The sequence below is a fragment of the Centroberyx affinis genome, unplaced genomic scaffold, assembly GCF_046629955.1.
Source record: "Centroberyx affinis isolate AG114_WGS23_722 - 3 ecotype Tasmania unplaced genomic scaffold, CSIRO-AGI_Caff_v1 ptg001679l_1, whole genome shotgun sequence".
NCBI classification, from domain to species: domain Eukaryota; kingdom Metazoa; phylum Chordata; class Actinopteri; order Beryciformes; family Berycidae; genus Centroberyx; species Centroberyx affinis.
The window spans coordinates 384,916-401,719 of NW_027280099.1; the positions used below are offsets into that span (position 1 = coordinate 384,916).

Sequence of the window (16,804 nt, forward strand, 5' to 3'; positions counted from 1 at the left end):
ATAACAGTAAAGGAGAGGCTGGCCGTTTCCCCTAACAACAACAAAGATGGAGAAAGTGCCAGTGGAGAAATTGGTTAAGTGAATTTCTGTTACCGCAACACCAATCATAAAGAGGCAGTGTGGCACCATACTGGACGTGTATTAGGAATATCTGGTCAAGCCCTTGCTTGTTGCACAACACTGTATATGCTAGAAGTGCTAACCAGTTAGTTAACAAGCTAGCCAGCTACTCAGCTAACGTCAAATGACGTTATTGTGATCCACATTTTATTTCTCCTCACAAAAACGCTACGTGTGAACGCAGCCTTAGCCTACTTAATGACCTGACGAAGATCCAAGGAGGATCGAAACGTTGTCAACAGTAAACTTTTGTGGCATGGAGCAAGTGTGCAGGCGTTACTCCTTTTATTAATTGACATTTTAATGACATACATATGGTTCACCTGCTCTCTTTTTAAAGGTAGGCTTCGACCCCTACAATCGCCAGTTGCAGCTATATTTCTTGTTGAATTCTGATATGAATACATTTTGACAGGTTTTAGAAATAACTTCAAATTCCAGCAATACTCAGTATTGTTTTGTTTGTAGTAGAGGCCCTCCATAATCAGATTTCATCAGATTATGCCAAATGTCAGTTGAGTGTTTGTTGGTTGTCATTAAATCATGTTTTAAAATTGTGTGCATTTCAACAATAAAAGGAATGTATCCTAATCTTGATGCCAGCAATAATGTTACTTAAAAACACTAGTTCAGATTTGCATAAAAATGCTGAGGAAAACATCATAAACTGTTCAGATTATCATGTAATGGATAAGGGTCATTCTCCCATTGGAGTGGATTTTTTGGTGGATAAAAACGGAAAAAAAATCTATTTCATTAATCCCAAAAACACATTACTTTAACATCTTTCTCAATATCTTCTATCTTCTTCTTCAGATTCCTAAAATGCAGAGCTTAAACTCAAGTGTTTTTTTTAGATGTTTCATTGGAAAATGGATGATTTTGGTCTTTTCTTCACCTATGCTGCATGTCCAATTTACAATGACACTGTAATGAAGATCATATTTCAGATTTAGATCATATTCCAATTATAAGCATTTATCAATACACAGGATATGATGTTACTATCTCTTGTGCCATTATCCAAGGTGAGCATTCATATTCATAGTATTCCCATGATGTCACATGCATTTCCAACCAATATGGTGCCTTACAATATAGATAGTTCATTGGCTGTGGCTGTCGTTTTATTATAATCACCTGTTAATTTATTACAATCACATTTTATTTTCCTACCAAGATGGCTGTGTGATGATTAACAGAATACTATGAATAGAGGCCCTATTCAGAGTTTAACAGAATTATATACTACCATAGTGCCATAGAAAACATCAGGCTATACTGTCATAAATCTACAGCACCATCACAGACAGTAACATTCACCAACTACCTACTCTAGCTTCAGGGTGAGTGAGTGTAGGCAAGTCATTGGAGTTATCAAGTGGGCACCTTCCTTCACCGATGTTTTGTTCAATTAGGCCCACGACCCCACAAGAAGGGTCAACTGTGTATTGTATTCCATCATCCTAGAAACACCCCCCTCTCAGCAGACCCAAGTCCACTACACTGCTGTCACTGTCACCTGCATCTTTGGTATGAACAACACTAGTTTACAACTCACCATCACACTACCATCAATATTCCTTTCTATTCAGATACACTACATTTGCACCCTACCAAGTCACACACTATGAAAGTTACATCCTACACTTGCCCAAGCCGAGAGCAGATACCTGACCAACTCAGTAGTCTACATATCCATATTGTATCTGCTTTGGCTAAGTTAAAGGTCCCATATTCTACACTTTCTAGTGTTTTATTTTATGTCTTGAGGTCCATTAAAAGCTGTTTGTGTGGTGTTATGTACCTTTAAGGCTCATTACTGTATTATTAACGACGGTTTTATAATATGGATCGTGTGGATTTAGTTGGCGACCGTGCGTTTTGATACTTTCACCATGTTTAGATAGCATATGCAATTCCTTTATAATCAAAGAGGCAAGGGAAATCCTGTTACACGATATGGGACCTTTAAGTCTGACCCTGCTGGCTTGTCTGGAAGCTTTATCTGGATGCCCCTGGCCCGCTCAGCTGTCCAGCCACCCTCATTATCTACTCAATCACACAATTAGACAGAGGCCCCATTTGCGCGGGCTTTAATTAGGGGGGTCAGACCCCCCCAATCCCCCCCTAATTTGAACTGTGGCTTGGGGGTGAGCAAACTGGTCCTATTACCTCTCTGGCTCTAGATAAAGCTGTGTTCAGGTTTCTTTCATCATATCCCTTTGACATGAACCGGTCATGTAGATCCATAGCCTGTGTCTCAAAGTCAGCCTCAGTACTACATAATTCTTAAGAATTGACTGTAGGGCAACCCTCTTTTTAAGATGGAAGGATGAAAGCTGGAATAATGTAAAATATTATTCCCGTTTCGTCATTCCTATTCATCTAAATGTTAGACTGTTTTTGCACCTTCAATAAAAGCCTTAACTGGAATCTCTACATTGCACTGCTCTATAGCAGTACGCTACCCAACTCCATCACTCCTCTATGCCTGTACACCATCAACCTACATCAGTGTGGTAATCATTTTGTACAAATATTGTTTATTGTACTAACTAACTAATTAACGTGAAGTTGTATCACTGTAAAAAATGTAACTAAATTCAAATTAATGCAAATGAATATATATGACAAACCTCTGGGTTTGTCATCTATTACATTACATGGATTGCTGCCATACAATAATGTATGATTAGGGCTGGGCGATATGGTTGAAATCAATATCACGATAATCATAAGGATTTTTCTCGATATCAATATATATCACGATATGGTTCATGTATGCAAAATCATGTTAAATAACCAAATTAATGTTCACCTCATTTAACCGAATGGTAATGTTAGGTCAAACAAAACAGAAATATTCAAATAATATTCCTACCATACCTCATTTTATGAGTTATGAGTAAACTTTGGTTATCATCAATTTAGACTGCAGAAATGTGTGTCACGATATTAAAATATCTTCATATCATCACGATATGATTCCACTGAAAGACGATAAACGATAATATTGAATTATCGCTGAGCCTTATGTATGATGATATATTCCTGAATTTCCCCAAGGGGATCAATAAAGTACTATCTTATATGTGGCTAAATCTTTACAATGTTAAGACAACAGATACTATGGGATTTTTCAGTAAATCACATTGTTGTATCAGCAGTGCTTCTCTGTATACATATAAGGTATGAGGCAGCTGAGATGAAGGCAGCACATGAAATTGGGAGCCGGAGAGCAGGGGCCTGTCTCAAGAAGCGGAGGTCAACATAGGCTATCTTCACAAAACCTTGGCAAAACATTGTCGATCCCGGATAACCGGTCTCACGTAGCTGGTTATCAACTGGCTCTGTCAACCCAGGATTTTCCTATTCAGCTACCAGTGCATTCACATGAAAGAGGCGGGGTTTGTAACAAATAGCCAATCACATGCAACATGGACAGATCCAGATCAGACGACTTATAAGATGAAAGTATTGATCACCACGAGGAATTTAGGTTGTTGCAGTGGGAAAAGTAGAATATGATTCAGCGGGGAAAAGGATATAGAATATAGGCCTAAGCACACAACTAGAATATAACAAGAAGCAATAGAAATAGTAGAAAATAATAAAATAATAAAACAATAAAAGCCATAGACAATAAATAGGCCCAATTATAGGATTATATAAGCCCTATGCTGACATTTTCAACATGTTAAGCACCGGAAAGCACCAGAAAGAAATGGATTACTAACATTTGTGTTCTTCTCTAAAGAAGAACAAAGTCTTAAAATAAATAAATGTCAGCATTACAAAACATAATAGCAAAAAGTAACATTGTTTCTGTGATCAAGGCTAGAGAGGATTACTGGAGGAACTGCCCCGTCATTAGGACACAGTGGCATACTTTCCATTGATAAAACATTTTGTGAACACATTCAGGCTGTAAAAAGATTTTCTATTCATAAAGTCAGCCTCATATGTTCTTCAGGGCTGTGGTAATGGAATATGAAAGAAATGAAATGAAAGCCTATACTGAACCAAACATTGGTGGGAATCCAATAAAAGAAATTCAACGCAATTGATATGCAACAGTAACCTTCATTCACTGATAATATGGTCAATTACGTACGTGCCATTTCTCCAATATAATAAATGATCATGGAAAGCAAAGTGATTCTACTGGTCGTTGCCCTGCAAACAGCACTTCTTACTGTCTGTCAACTCAATAGTAGCCTAACAGTTTTCGGTAACACTTTATAATAACCATCATTAATAAACGGTAAATTGATAGTTAATTAAACTTTAGTTAATAGTTATTTTACTGTTAACAAACAATGAAATGATCATTAATAATGTTTACTAATTATTAGTAATGCTATAATTTATGTTATTTTATCATTCGTTTGTGTAATATAAAATCATTTGTTTATAAATTATATATTGTATCATAGCTTTTTACCCTTTTTACCGTCTCTTATCAGCTATGATACAATATATAATTTATAAACAAATTATTTTATATTACATAAACTAATGATAAAATAACATAAATTATAGCATTACTAATAATTAGTAAACATTATTAATGATCATTTCATTGTTTGTTAACAGTAAAATAACTATTAACTAAAGTTTAATTAACTATCAATTTACCATTTATTAATGATGGTTATTATAAAGTGTTACCGAGTTTTCTTTATTACTTGTCATTTTAATTAGTATGCAGTATTTTTGTCCATATTGGGATCCTGTAGGAATGGTAACTCCATGTCTCCAGAGAGCTGATTAGTCAGGAGGCCTTTCATACGTTTTGATCTTATAGCCTGAACTGAACCTGCTCCGGAGCAGGTTAGCCGTGCAGCATAGGTTACCATGGTGGTCTACCCCGGTTAAAAGTGAGACACCTCTGTGAGACCGAAAAGCCAGGGTTAAACCCAAAGTTAGCTCGCTAACCCACTAATCTTGTTTCGTGAGACAGGCCTCAGAGATCAGGTTCAAATAACTTGATTATTAATCATGTTTACATGCAGTTACCACTAATGCACTCTTTTTCCTCTGAAATTTTGATGAATATGATCTTGATGAATATTATCTTGACAGTACTATATGAAAACTACTGTATATCTTCCTGTGATACTGTCATAAATTTGACTTGAAAGCAAATGATACAGAAAATTGTATATCTGGACAAGTAGCCATTATTTACGATGTGATCATTTTGTATTAAATACCAGGCTTTTCATACTTTGTACAAAGAAAACTGAGCTCCTCAACAAATTACATCACTGGGAACTTGCTTTCCAAGAGTGGCACAAATGGTACATAAGAACACAACACACCGCAACATATATAAGTAAGTCAATCAAATAAAAGATGCTCATAACAAAATGCCGCTTTGAGGAATGCAATAGATTTCAAGAATACAGCAAAGTTGCAACAGAGCCCTAACATTGAAGTTGCTGTATCAACAAACCAATCCCTACTAATCTGTGGTTTATTTCAATGTCATTCCCTTTGGGGTGGGTGTGAGTGTGCATATTTGGTACATCATTCCATGTCTGTAGAGTCCAGTTCATTCAGGAACCTCCGACATTTGGCCATGAGAACTTTGATAGCCTCTGTGACCAGGACATCCGGTGGCAGGACACCAGTAGACTCAACAGTAACTGTATGGGAGAAGGGATACATGTGAGGATTACAGCTACAGTAAAATAAACAACTATGTACATTTAGGACATTCCTACAGTCACAGTGTGTTTTCACAGGTTCTGTCATTTCCACGCTTCCCATTCATTTTTATATGCAAGCGGCCGTGCAATGCATTCTGGTAGCACCACGGTGCATTTCGAGAGACGGTGTGTTGTGTTGGCCGGTCCACAGTTGCATAAAGTTGAGGTCTAGACTATGCAAATCAGAGGCATCCAGTGTGACTCACTGCCTCTTGAAACTCCCGAAACTCGCAACTGCATGGCTTATTTCTCGCCTCAAATGTTTTCTGAAACACATTTCAGTGAACTATTTTCGTAATAGAAGAGAAAGTTACCCAACAAGCCGCCTTGTTTTACAAGTTTGAAATCCAGGGGCAGATACCAAGAACAGCCCAACAAGTGAAAGCGTTCGTCCAATCAGGTGCAGCCAGGAAATGTTTATTTGGTGGTCTGTAGTCATGGAGGACAAACTCAGGGCACGCCCATCAAGCGTCCAATATTGGGACGCAGTGCGATCCCTAGTGTGAAACGACGACCCTGTGAAAACACACCTCGAGAGCATGCAACCACTGCAGAAATTAAACTTAAAATGTGTGGTTACATTTGTCACGTAGGAACAGAAGTTGTGAACTATGGCAGCTCTGAGGAAAAGCACCCAACTCCTACATCTGAGATGATCTGGACAATATTTCTTTACTGTATATTTTGTATACTGGCTATTTGGATGGTCTGCCAGCCCAGTAATTGCTGCAGCATTTGGTGGCCCTATTTTTTTTTTCATTGAAAAGTTTTTGTCACATGTTCTTAATGATGTTGCATTTCTGCAAGAACCATCTAGAGGAAACACTGGTATATATACACACTCTGTAATCCTAGATTCTGTAGATACGTACAGATGAAATGGTCTCGGACTCTCCCAAGCTGCACCAGATTCTTCAGGTCATCGTGCCGGAGGACTTCCCTACTGCACGTATCTAGGCGGCTGTTCACAACTTTGGCAACCTTTTTCCCTGGTGGAAAACACAAGACGTCAGTTCAATGGATACATTTTATGACAGAATTTAGAGTCTCACTGCACATTTCACTCCTCTGCCCCATTAATTTACGACTGTGTTAACTAATAGCAAATTAACCCAAATTAAAGTATCCTACTGCACACAGAGTCTTCAGACTTTTCACATTTATAAATGTTTCATGTGTTTATACAACAGCAAAAGAATACACTGGTGCTAATCAGTATGCAGTAGTATACATTCATCGTTGTATGGACTGTGGTTCCTGCTGTGTACAGGACATTTGCAATAAAATGGTCTTTCACTTATCTTCAACATTATGAGCTCCATTTCATCACTTGCATCCCCGGTCCCTCTTCTCCAATTTGTCAGAACAAAAAAACCATAATCTTCTCTATTAACTTCACCAATCACACTGTCCCCACTAAAACATACTGCCATGTACGTTACCCGTCTTCACTCTTTCAGCTTGTCTTGTGTATCCCACTGAGAGAGACAAGGGGGGTGACCCCTTGTCTCTCTCAGTTCTATAGGCCCTTTTCACAAAAAATGGCTGTCGTACTTCCGCAGAGTATAGATTGGTTCTCACCATTGCCAGCAGTAGTAGCAGTAGCGTACCATAGTAGCAGAAATGCCCAAGGTTGACTACTAGCAAAATCACACCACACAGGTGGATTGGAAATGAAAATGTTGTACAAGAGTGAAAGGTTACTTTAAGGTTGAGGAAGGTACACCTGTTTTTTTCAGCTGCAACCAGAAGCTAGTATAAATCATTCTGCTGGTTGGTTGCTAGGATCATACGTTGTCCCAAATCTTTTTCAAAAAATCCACAACTACGTGCAGACTTGACAAAAATGCGCATAAACAGTGTCAATTTGGGAAAATGGAAAAATCAGCTTCGTCAGTCCCTGCCTATGCCAATGCTCCATTGCTCATATGCAGTTTCAGATTGATTGGCCAACCCATTGAGGAGCAAAATGGATGCAGACAGACGGACAGTTTTCCTCATTTTATATTAGGATATTATACAAAATATAATGTTGATAAACAGCATAAAATGTTGGAGTGTCTAGGGTTGGAGGTAAACTGCAGGGGGGCTTTTTCACCGCGGTAAAAAAATGTCAATACTGTCACAGCCCCACTGCACATATAGAGCTGTGGGATAGAGAGATTGAATACCTACCACAGCCACACTGTTGCTTTAGCTCACTTGGTAGGGCAGCAGACTTTCACAGAGGGGTTCTAATCCCGGCATTGGCATATGATTCAAACAGTTTGACTCTTTAACCCAGCAAGCAGAGAATGTTTACATTGTACTATTTGACATAGTCAATATAAAAGATACACAAAGATACACAAAAAAAATGTTACACCCCACCCCAAAATTGATCTTTTAGCTTGATAACATTGATTGATGTTGCATACAGTCAAGGAGCCCTAAATAACAGATCAATGATTATTCATGAACATCCTTATTAGTGACTGCACAATCTCAATCTCAAGTATAGGCCTACCTTCGCCTACCATTTGTCACAACGGCCCCAATAAGGTAACCTGCATCAATCTGGTCACGGGTTATCACAAATTATGCGCTTGTTTGTATATTTTTACCATTTAAGTCTTCCAGGTCTATGACTCCTCGTGAAAAGCAGCATTTTAACCGCTCTGCCTTTTCCCCCTCAACCGGCTCCAGCAGGGTAATCTCCGGTAGGAGACGGTAACTGGCTGTGGCCACCGCAGAGAACTTAGCATGGTCCTTACCTGGAAAGAAAACAGGGCAGTGATTCAGTGTCATACAGCACAAAACACTCACAAAAAATACAACTGAAACACAAGTTGAACATATTGGAGCGAGAGGGACGATCTGGTCCAAGTGGTCCTTAGCATGGTGCTTGCCTAGACATAGCTTAATAACAAAGCAAAAGAAGCCTAACATCACTAATTCTTAATGCAAGTCAAATTATGTTTCCATATTTAACCAAGCAAGTTGGTAAAGAATGTGCTCCTAGTTAACTTGCCTGATTAAATATAGCTAACAAGACTGTTCAAATGTTGCCCAACAAGGGCAGTCGTAATAATTGACTGTTTATGAGTAAATGCTTGCTGCCCCATCAGAAAGCTGTCACACACATGAAGGTGAGGGATCACACACTACTACAGTTCCTCTACCATAGAATCAGCAGAACATAATGATGAATCATTTTTAATGAGAATTTTTAAGGGCTTTCCTCTTTATCTCTATCTCTCTATCTTTAACCTTTCTGAGAACAACCTGTATGATCCTAACCAGTCTGGCTTCAAACGCGGACACTCTACTGAGACTGCACTCTTGTCTGTAGTGGAAACACTGCGATCAGCTAGAGCTGCCGATCAGTCCTCTGTTCTAATGTTGCTTGACCTATCGGCTGCCTTTGACACGGTTAACCACCAAATCCTCCTCTCCACACTCGCTGAACTTGGCTTCTCAGGCTCTGCTCTCTGCTGGTTTGAGTCCTACCTCTCAGGGAGATCCTTTAGAGTGTCTTGGACAGGGGAAGTGTCTAAATCCCACTGCTTGTCCACAGGGGTACCTCAAGGGTCAGTGCTTGGACCCCTTCTCTTTTCAATATACACCACCTCACTTGGTGCAGTGATCCGCTCACATGGCTTCTCATACCATTCATATGCTGACGATACCCAGCTCCTCCTATCGTTCCCGCCAGACGACCCCCCAGTCTCGGCACGGATATCGGCATGCCTCACCGATATCTCGGCTTGGATGAAGGAACGCCACCTTCAGCTTAACCTATCAAAGACTGAGCTCCTTGTCATCCCAGCTAGCCCCTCTGTACAACAACAGATCAGTATCCAGCTCGAATCAGCTCAGCTCATTCCCACAAAATTGGCCAGAAACTTGGGTGTCATGATCGATGACCAACTTACCTTCAAGGAGCATGTGGCTTCTGTTGCTCACTCATGCCGATTTGCCCTGTACAATATCAGGAAGATCAGACCCAGACCAAGTTCAAGTCCTTGATGCTCGCCTACAAAGCGGCAACCAAAACGGCTCCGACCTACCTGAACTCCCTCTTTCAGGTCTATGCTCCCTCCCGCTCACTACGCTCTGCCAAGGAGCGGCGCCTGGTGCTGCCACCACAGCAAGGCTCTAAGTCACTAGCCAGACTCTTCTCTTCTGTGGTTCCTCGGTGGTGGAACGAGTTACCAAACTCCATTCGATCCACAGAGTCCTTCTCAATCTTTAAGAAAAGGCTAAAGACCCAGCTCTTTAGTGAACATCTTCTCACCTAATGGACTGTGTGAGAAATCCCCTTTATCTGCTTCTGTGCACTCTATGCATTGCCTCATAGCACTGCCTCGTAGCACTGCCTCGTCCTGTTGGACCAGAACTTAGCTTTATGGCACTTACTCTCGTTGTTCTCTCCTGACTAGAACCTTGCTTGTGTTGTATTAAAATCTCATGTGTACGTCGCTTTGGATAAAAGCGTCTGCCAAATGAGAAATTGTGAAATGAAAGCAGCCCTGGGTCCGTCCTCATTGTGCATTTTCATTCTTGTTTTCACTAAAATTAATATTTAAATATAAAAGTAGATCTGGTCTCCCAAACAGGAACTCTCTCTTCTAAATGGTATCCTTCCGCTATGTTCTTTTCTATCAAACAAAATTATGTTCTAAAACATGGACCCACAGTCAATTGAAAATCACAGTAGTGGGATCTGTTGTTAAATATGTTCACAAATGTGTTAAATGTCAGTTTCCAGGCTATTTTCGTGGCCTCATTCAAATTAATGGGAAGTAAAAATCGGAATGCTACGAAGTGGTCCCAACTGCATCCGCTCTTGGTGAGTAATTTATATTATGGTTTTCATGGTGGTCAAGTGCCAAATAACCCCCAGGTTAAAACTACGTGGAATATTGCTTAAAGTCCTTTTACCAATGCCTTTCACACAGTGCATGATAATGTCCAGTTCCTGTCCTGGCCGTAGCTGGGCTATCAGGATGTCATCATGCACTGGTCCGATGTTGGCATCAGCGAACACATCTGCCTGGTTCCCAATGGGTACCCACTTCATGTCCCTGGAATAAACTGAGAGAAGACAGAACAGGTAAGGGGAATGCTTACTTTTGTTTTGGACTTAAATAATTTGCAGAGACACATACACTCAATAAAAAGGAACAAAACTTTTTAAATACCCAACAAGAAGAAATTCACTTTAATCTAGCCTACAATCTTCCCAGTGTGCCAAAGGACATGGTGGAGAGATGAACTTCTATTTCATTCATTACCTCTGCCAAGAAGGTTATGTTTTCGGTGCCGTTTATTTGTTTGTTTGTCTGTTAGCAGGATTATGGAAAACTACTGGCCCGATTTTCATGAAACTTCGTGGAAGGGTGTCGCATGGGCCAAGGAAGAACCCATTAAATTTTGGAGCGGATCCGGATCCGACTCACGAACGAGCAACTGACTAGCAGCTATACGGCGTGTTAATCTCGGAAACCCAGCTTTATTCCGAATAATGTTAATAACTCTTAGTTCTTCTTTTCGGGAATTCAGCCAGCTGTCTTCTTGGCATGGAAAAAAAATATCCCTCACGGCCGCATGTGCAATGGGAGGCGAACAGACGGGTCCGGTGAGAGAGCAAGGGAGCGGGAGAGAGACAGAGACCAAGCGACAGAGAGAGAGAGGGAGTGAGCGACAGAGAGCGAGAAACAGAGAAAGAGAGCGAGAGAGAGCGCACGCGGAGCAAGTAGGGGCAAATCAATGCGCTAAATGCAGCTCTACAATTAAATAGTGAAAAAAAAAACAATAATTTGTGGCGGTCAGTGCTGATATTGTGGCGGGCCGCCACAAAGTTGTCTATGTATGGGAAACCCTGTGGATGAGACCAACAAGCACAGATTCTGTTCAGGCCAACGGCGCGTGTTCAATTCAATGCGATGCATTCAAGCATTGCGACACTGTTATCGCTTAAAAGACCTATTCCATTAACATTACTAAACCACTGAGACCCTAGCCAAAATTCAGGAAAAAACGGCTAAAATTACATACCCAAAATGAATCAGGAATAGCTGAACCATAAGGCCTATATGCATATTTCTGATCTCTTTTGATAGGTAAGAAGCTAAGGAATATGAATCCATTGTAAGTAAACCTATATCTATTACCATTCCAGAGTAAATGGAGATGCAAAAAAGGAACGATTTTCATCCTCGCCTAGTATATAATCTAAATTTCAAAGGCAATATCACCATTATAACCAAGATCCCATGGATAGTGATGCAACTGAATGTGTTCTCCTACTCCTTAACTACAACTGTAACTGTAAATTTGATGAAAATACAATAAAATACAACATTTATGATACAATATATAAAGATATACTCAGGCGGTCTCCATGGTTTGGCCAAAGTGTCCATCTGTGCTTTTTGTGTTTTCTGACTGTTTACTGGGAATTTTACTTCAAAATACTATTTATTTCCATATAGCCATGTTACAAATAACAGAAATCTCCCAAAAACATTGAAATAGTAATAAACACAATGAATATTGATCAAGTTTGATCAATATTCAGCAGCAAGACAGCAAGAAGAGTTTGGAGTTGAGCGAGCTATTTCACCTATAACTAAAAACACCTACACTGTTTTTCAGTGAACTCCAAATCATCTGTCAATTGCAGAACCGTCCACATGCATGTGATTTATAAACTTCAGGGGCCGTTTTCACAGACATTCAGAGTTCAGCGATTTAGGAAAGTTCTCACAGGCTGAGAACAGTCCTCACAGGCTGAGAACAGTCCTCACAGGCTGACGTGTGATGCCTTTATTTGGGTGGATGCAGTAATGTTATTATGACTTTGAATTTGATGTTAAGATTTGGTGAAAATGGCTCAAGACTTAGTAGTAGTATTATTTATGCACTATATTGGCAAGCCTACTGTATATGAATAAGATTGTTGAACAAGAGTATATTGTTGATGATGCAGCTGTGAACCCGAAAATACCGGGAAAACCCGCTATATCCATAAATGCTATTTTGTTGGCGCACACGGTGCACACGTCCAGCGGGAATTAAACAAATTGCCAAACATTTTTATTTTTAGATGTTGCTGCAGTATTTCCTCTACTGTAGAATTCATCATGCTGGAACGATCAAAGCTGCATCTTGAAAAACCATTGCCAAAACCACTTTGATTTTCTATTAATTTTCGATGTCAGAGCTGATGCTTATGAGGGTGTTAATTTAGGTTCCGCCTCTACGCAAAATGGCACAGTTTCGTCCGTTTCGCTATATGACCGGTAAAGTTAATACTTTATTTAGTGTAACAGAGTAAAAGCTAATACTGAAGGGGCAGGAGTTTAATTCTACCTGTTTATAAGGACTGATTCTGGATCAGGAATATGGAGGAGTCTCAAAAGCAGCTCCACGGTGCTGAGAATCAAACTCCTGTGCCCAGTTGCATGAAAAACCTTAGGTGTCAAACTTTAATAAAAGAAATAATTCCCTGAGGCCAGGGATTGCTTTAGGAGCGTTGCATGAAGCCTCTAAAATGATCTCCTCAGCTAAGGACTTGTATTTAGCGTTTTACAGTAGTTTCAGCTGTAACACCGCAGTTGAGTCCCTCGTTACTATGGCAACTGCTCGCTGTGCAATCCGTAGAGGCTCAGCAGAGATCACTATTATTTTAAAACATCTACAAAACTCGCAACTTCCCTTGCATTTTCATCAAAGTGTACATTTTTGTGACACCAAACCATGTCATAGATACTTATTTCATGCAGACTATTTGTCATTTATGTATACTAGAAATGGACTGGCTGCAAGATAGCTAATGGGAAAATGCATTGAACAAGCTGCTAGCTTGGTGGATTTCTATCTTGCCAATAAGAATATATTTGGCTATCTGGCTAGCCAGCCTGAAGCCTCCTACACATAAAACATCATTTTCTTTGACTGTAATATTAATTAATTTGAAAATAATAGCAATAGAAAAATGGCACAAATACTTAAGAGACCATGGGAGGCTTTGTGCAACATCACCACAATACACCACCATACAAGTTGTATGAACAAGTTAGAAACGTACCCATGTGGTTTAGATACAGTTCCCCTGGGTCTGAGGAGTCTTTGCTGGCTCTGGTGTTTCTGCTGCATTTAATCTTTAGCTGAAGTTGAATTGTGTCTATTTCTGAACCTTCCACTTCTCCAGACTCTTCACCTGGAATAAACAAAAGCATGCTACATGAGAAAAGAAATTAAACAATCTATTTCTAAAGTTATACATGCAAAAACAAGGACATAGTTACTGATGAAGTGTTTCTAAGCCTCACTCTGCAGACACAGGAATAGTGATAACCAAAACCTCAAAATCTTTATTAGTATGTTCCCCCAATGTCTTTTTGACAGATTGACACAGAATGAAGGGGAAGCACTAATTGAATATGCATTCTTTTTGTCCATGTGGTGAAGTGCATTGTTTTACCAGGATTTCTATACTCAAACAGGCGAGGGTCAGCTTTGATGGGGATGAGGCCTAATCTGTGGGCAAGGACTTCATCCTGGATGATGGATGTGTTATTATAGATGAACACCTTCTCAACAGCCATAGTGGGCACCTTGAAGGAACAATCCATTGAAAGTTATCATTAGATATTTACATGAAATGGAAAGCCTAAACAATCATTTCTAGGGATGGGATGATGATTATCTCACAATACAATACGCTAATGTGGTTCATGATGCGATACAACCACAATACAATGTAGCCTAATAAATAAAAGTTCAATGACAACAAAGTCTGACTGTGCAGATTTGTTTATTTCTGAACATAAATGTTTCCAGCAAAGGAATTGGCTTGCTACAACGTAAAATACAATTTTAAAATGTCATAATTTTATCATAATTTTTCTGCCCCACGATACATAGCCACATTTTTGTACCACGATATTGACTTTCAATATATCGTCCCATCCCTCATTTAATTTTTTTTTTACAGTGCTCCAAAAAGAAATGTCCTGGCTCAATTCATACTACAACTTTCAGCAAAAGACTCACAACATAATTTTATGTCAACATCAAGCAGGCCTAGCTGAAGAGATACGATACATTGTGACTACTTGGACCACCTAGTCAAACCATCACAACATGGTTGGAGGGCAAACATACCTCTGCAAGTAATATCCTTCGGAAGGCATTGGCAATGGCAGCATCAATCCCTACCATGTCAAACTCCATGCAATTCTCATCCAGATCCACTATATCAATTCTGAAATTCTGCAAAGAGGGGTGAGATATAAAACTTTACCAGAAATTATACAGCCATAAACTATGCAGCCTGCATACCCCAGTAGCTTACCTTTTGAAATTTTTGCATATCCCAAGTGTCATCATAGCCTGGGTAGTTTCCAGGGAAATCAGTTGTATGAACCTGAAAACAAAGAAAGGCCAAAATAGAAAAGTGTTTCATGCCAGGGCCTGAGTTAATCAGGCTACTGTTACATTACTGTTGTCAATTACTATTTTATGTCAAACCCAATACACGTCACTACTTCTTACAGAACAGTTGAACTCCGTTACCATATTGATTCTTTGTCCCCCACCAAAGGGGGGACTATGGATCGGTCTGCGTCCATTAGTTCGTTCGTTCGTTAGTCACACTGTAACGTTGACTTTGTGCAGCTAGGGGGCGGCATTGACAATGAATGGGGACTCAGTGTCAAAGCAATACAGTTAAAGTTATCATAGGTAACATAATAGTCTACACACGCTACACACTTGGAGACATCAGACTGGGTTGATGTGTTGAAGTGAGAGTCAATGGAGAATTTTTGGGCAAACCTCTAACCACAAGACACTGTAGTTATTGTACAGTTGTTGGACTGTTGTACTGTTATTGCATCATCACTGCACTACCACTGTGCCTCAGTGTTGACTACTTATATCATATTACCACTTACCTACTGTGCAATACCATATATCACTTATCATTTATCATTTAGCATTTATATTATTCATAACACTCACGCTCCTGGTGTTGTGTGTTATATTGTATATTGTATTGTAGTGTACATTGTGTAATGTAGTACGGATTGTATTTATTGCGTATTGTTGTTCTTATATTTTATACTGTATTGAGTAAAAACAGGACAATTACAGTTACTACATTTCAAGATATAACTTGTAAGCCTAATTCTGAGGAGAGTAGGCAACAGAAATATATGGTCAATCTGTCCTTTCATTGTCCCATACGAAAATGCTTATACAATTTCACTCAAATTTCAAGTACACTCAGCAATCACTGACTGACCCAAGGGTGGAACTACATCACTGGTGGGGGACAACATGTTTACTGTTTGCTTGTTTCTGTATTACTTAAGCATCATAACATGTTGACAACGTCCAGTAAGCGTCCACCCACGAGATACATTTGATCCCGGCCTACTTACTGAACTTCCATCGCTGGTGTTACTTCATCTAACTGACAGTTTAAGTATTCAACTAAGCAAGTTTAGTTCAAGGTATAGCATATAGCAAGGTTTAGTTTGTTAGAGTTGGTAAGTTAGCAAGCAAGCCAGTCCAGCAGCTCCAGACAAACCCTGAATATGGCGGCTAGAAGAGTAATTTGTTGCAATCACGATAAACAACCTGCTTACATTTTTCACACCAAATTCCCCCAAAATGACTCGATTCCGAATGGCTTCCACGCTGCTCGTGGCGGCCGCCATTATCCTTATCCTCGTCCTCGTCCTCTTCTTCTTCTTCTTAATTAACGGCGGTTGGCCACTAGCGTTATAGGTGCATTACCGCCACCTTCTGCTTCGGAGTGTGAACCAGATTCTACCGTAATGCTGTTTGATTAATAGAATCAAAGAAAATTCTGCAACATGTGCCACCGGCATTATTATTGTCTTAATATAAATTCCCGGATTCCCGCCTTTATAACCTTCTTTGATTTGTTCTCGTTCCTCTCTGAGTGCATG

The 16,804-nt window shown here is 39.7% G+C and overlaps 1 protein-coding gene across 1 annotated transcript; it reads right to left on the reverse strand.

The window, feature by feature from the left end:
• Positions 1–4,743: 4,743 nt before the first annotated feature.
• Positions 4,744–16,569, reverse strand: polr1c (RNA polymerase I and III subunit C). The gene is made up of 9 exons (XM_071528483.1): positions 16,478–16,569; positions 15,181–15,252; positions 14,991–15,098; positions 14,308–14,440; positions 13,912–14,043; positions 10,761–10,913; positions 8,441–8,590; positions 6,710–6,826; positions 4,744–5,774 (listed from the first exon to the last, which is right to left on the reverse strand). Exons 1-9 carry the CDS (start codon positions 16,547–16,549, stop codon positions 5,656–5,658), a joined length of 1,056 nt encoding a protein of 351 aa, XP_071384584.1. The 5' UTR covers positions 16,550–16,569; the 3' UTR covers positions 4,744–5,655.
• Positions 16,570–16,804: the final 235 nt, after the last annotated feature.

Coding starts and splice junctions, on each gene's coding strand:
- polr1c (XM_071528483.1), bottom strand. CDS start 16,549: ATGGCGGCCGCCACGAGCAGCGTGGAAGCCATTCGGAATCGAGTCATT. Junction 15,253..16,477: donor GGGAATTTGGTGTGAAAAAT/GTAAGCAGGTTG, acceptor CTTTGTTTTCAG/GTTCATACAACTGATTTCCC. Junction 8,591..10,760: donor GCACTGTGTGAAAGGCATTG/GTAAAAGGACTT, acceptor TTTTCTTTCCAG/GTAAGGACCATGCTAAGTTC.